The sequence below is a fragment of the Acanthisitta chloris genome, unplaced genomic scaffold (genome assembly GCF_000695815.1).
Source record: "Acanthisitta chloris isolate BGI_N310 unplaced genomic scaffold, ASM69581v1 scaffold11282, whole genome shotgun sequence".
Lineage (NCBI taxonomy): Eukaryota > Metazoa > Chordata > Aves > Passeriformes > Acanthisittidae > Acanthisitta > Acanthisitta chloris.
In genome coordinates this window covers 86,433-88,699 of record NW_008662878.1, presented here as the reverse complement: position 1 = coordinate 88,699, position 2,267 = coordinate 86,433, and the positions used below count along the sequence as shown (strand labels likewise).

The following is a 2,267-nucleotide window of genomic DNA, read 5'->3' as shown; positions in this document are numbered from 1 at the left end:
GCTGACAAACAAGACACCAGGAGTATGTACCCATGTCCTCTGTACAAGACACGCCAGAGAGGACCAACTTATGTGTGGACTTTTAACCTTAAAACTAAGGAGGATCCTTCCAAGTGGGTGTTGGCTGGTGTGGCCTTGCTGCTGCAGGTCTAGGGCCACCAGCACAGCCCCTGGTTTGCAAACTGGAGCACTGGAAGATCCCAGCCCACAGCCAGATCTTCCCCACCCACAGGGTGCTAAGCTCAGATCTAAACCTGATTTTATTTCTCTTTCACAGACTGTTAAGGGGTTGGAATGGAGCTCAGAGCTGATCCAGCCCCAACCTCTGCCCTGGGCAGGGACACCTCCCACCAGAGCAGGTTGCTCAAGGCTCATCCAACCTGGCTGTGAACACTGCCAGGGTTGGGGCAGCCACAGCCTCCCTGGGCAACCTGGGACAGGGTCTCACCACCCTCACAGGGAAAACTTCTGCCTAAGATCTCATCTCAATTTCCCTCTTTCCATTTCTCCCCATTGCTCCTTGTCCTGTCCCTGCAGTTCCTACCCAAGAGTCCCTCTGCAGCTTCCCTGGAGCCCTTTCAGCTCCTGCAGAGAACTGCATTAATCTGCCTGTTTTAAAATGCTTCTAACCCTCAAATGAGGTAACAGATCCTGCAGTGTATCCCATGTAATGAGGCTCTGGCTACAAGAGGTTTGTTAGCTGGGAAAGTTCTGCTATTAAATCAAATCCCTCCCAACCGAAATTCAAAGCTGCCAATTAGATATGTCATGTAAACTGGTCACTTCCCATAGCTTTGCATAGTTGGGTGCATGAAATTCCCTATGGACTTTACCATGCAGGAGGTTTAGCTGCATGAACAGAGCAGTGCTGGATTAGACACAGAAAACAGGACCAGAATGTACAGTGAGTGCACTGAGCTCTGGAGAACATTGGTGGATTAGTCTTTCTTAGGTGTTTCTTCAGTGCTTCTTTTACCATGGGAGACCTTCTGGCTCTCTGCAACTCCCTGAAATGAGGGTGGATCCAGGTTGGCCTCTTCTCCCAGGAAACTAGTGACAAGACAAGAGGACGTGGCCTCAAGCTGCACCAAGAGGGGTTCAGGTTGGACATCAGGACTTTCTCCATGGTAAGGGTTGTCAGGCATTGGAATGTGCTGCCCAGGGAGGTGGTGGAGTCACCATCCCTGGAGGTGTCCAAGGAACAACTGGACATTGCACTCAGTGCTCTGGTCTAGTTGAACAAGGTGGTGATGGGTCACAGGTAGGACTTGTTCTTGGAGGTCTTTTCCAACCTGAATGATTCTGTGTGACTCTTAGTGCTCTCAGTGAGATTTCCTGACATTCTGGAGACTACTGCAGTCCTAAACTTCTTGCTTCTTCTTCCAAACCCTTCCTCTTTCCCCACCATCCCAGGGCCTCTCGCTGTGCTCTGCTGCCCTCCAAAATGCCTCTGCACCTCCAGGAACAGAGACGTTTAGTCATTCCTCAGGCACTGCTTGCCCTTTGCAGAGCCCTAGCCTGGACAGTTCCCTTGCCAGCTGAAGAAGAATGAGCTGTTGACAACAAAATGGATCCAATTGTTTTATTATATATATATGTCCTGCGTAATTCAGCAGTTGAGCAGGGAGGGCAGGGGGAGATATTTATAGATACTAGAAATGTCACCAGGGTGCTCATTCTTCATCCTTTGAAAATCATCACAGGACAGAGTTGGCTGCAAAATGCTACAAGAGGAGAGTGAATCATTTGATGCTTTAGGGGGTAAAAAATAATCTGACAGGAGTTGTATTTTCCAGCCAGATCTGCCCAAACCAGACAGTTAGACCCAGTGGCCTGGCTGGTCACTGGGAGTGAGGCACTGGTCAGAAGTCAGTGTTTTCTGCCTGTGAGCTCTTGGAGACAGCTGTGCCCACTTGGTACCACCAGCAGGCACCTTCCTCCTGCTCTGCCCTGGCCTGAGTGGAGGGACCCACAGAGCAGGACAGCCCAGGGCTGAGGTGCTGGGGCTGGTGGAACTGAGGCTCTGGGTGACCCTGAGGCACATCTGAGGTTGGTCGTGGACACTGACATGTTGGAGCAAGACAGGGGAGTCACCTGGATCATTAGAGCTCTGGAGAACTTCTGCTATGAGGAAAGGCTGAGGGAGCTGGGGTTGTACAGCCTGGAGAAGAGAAGCTTTGAGGTGAACCAATTGTGGCCTTCAGTGCCTGAAGGAGCAACGGGAAAGACGGAGAGAGACTATTGACAAGGCACTGGAGGGACAGGGC

At 51.1% G+C, this 2,267-nt stretch overlaps 1 protein-coding gene across 1 annotated transcript in view; it reads left to right on the top strand.

Annotated features, from left to right (window-relative positions):
• LOC103798492 (dynein heavy chain 9, axonemal-like) overlaps positions 1-153 on the top strand; it is a gene marked incomplete at its 5' end in the record, with an annotated part of 29,683 nt that extends 29,530 nt beyond the window's left edge. The window contains one exon of the mRNA XM_009070758.1: positions 1-153. This exon is cut by the window's left edge and continues 66 nt beyond it. Coding sequence (XP_009069006.1) covers positions 1-153 — 153 coding nt within the window.
• Positions 154-2,267: the final 2,114 nt, after the last annotated feature.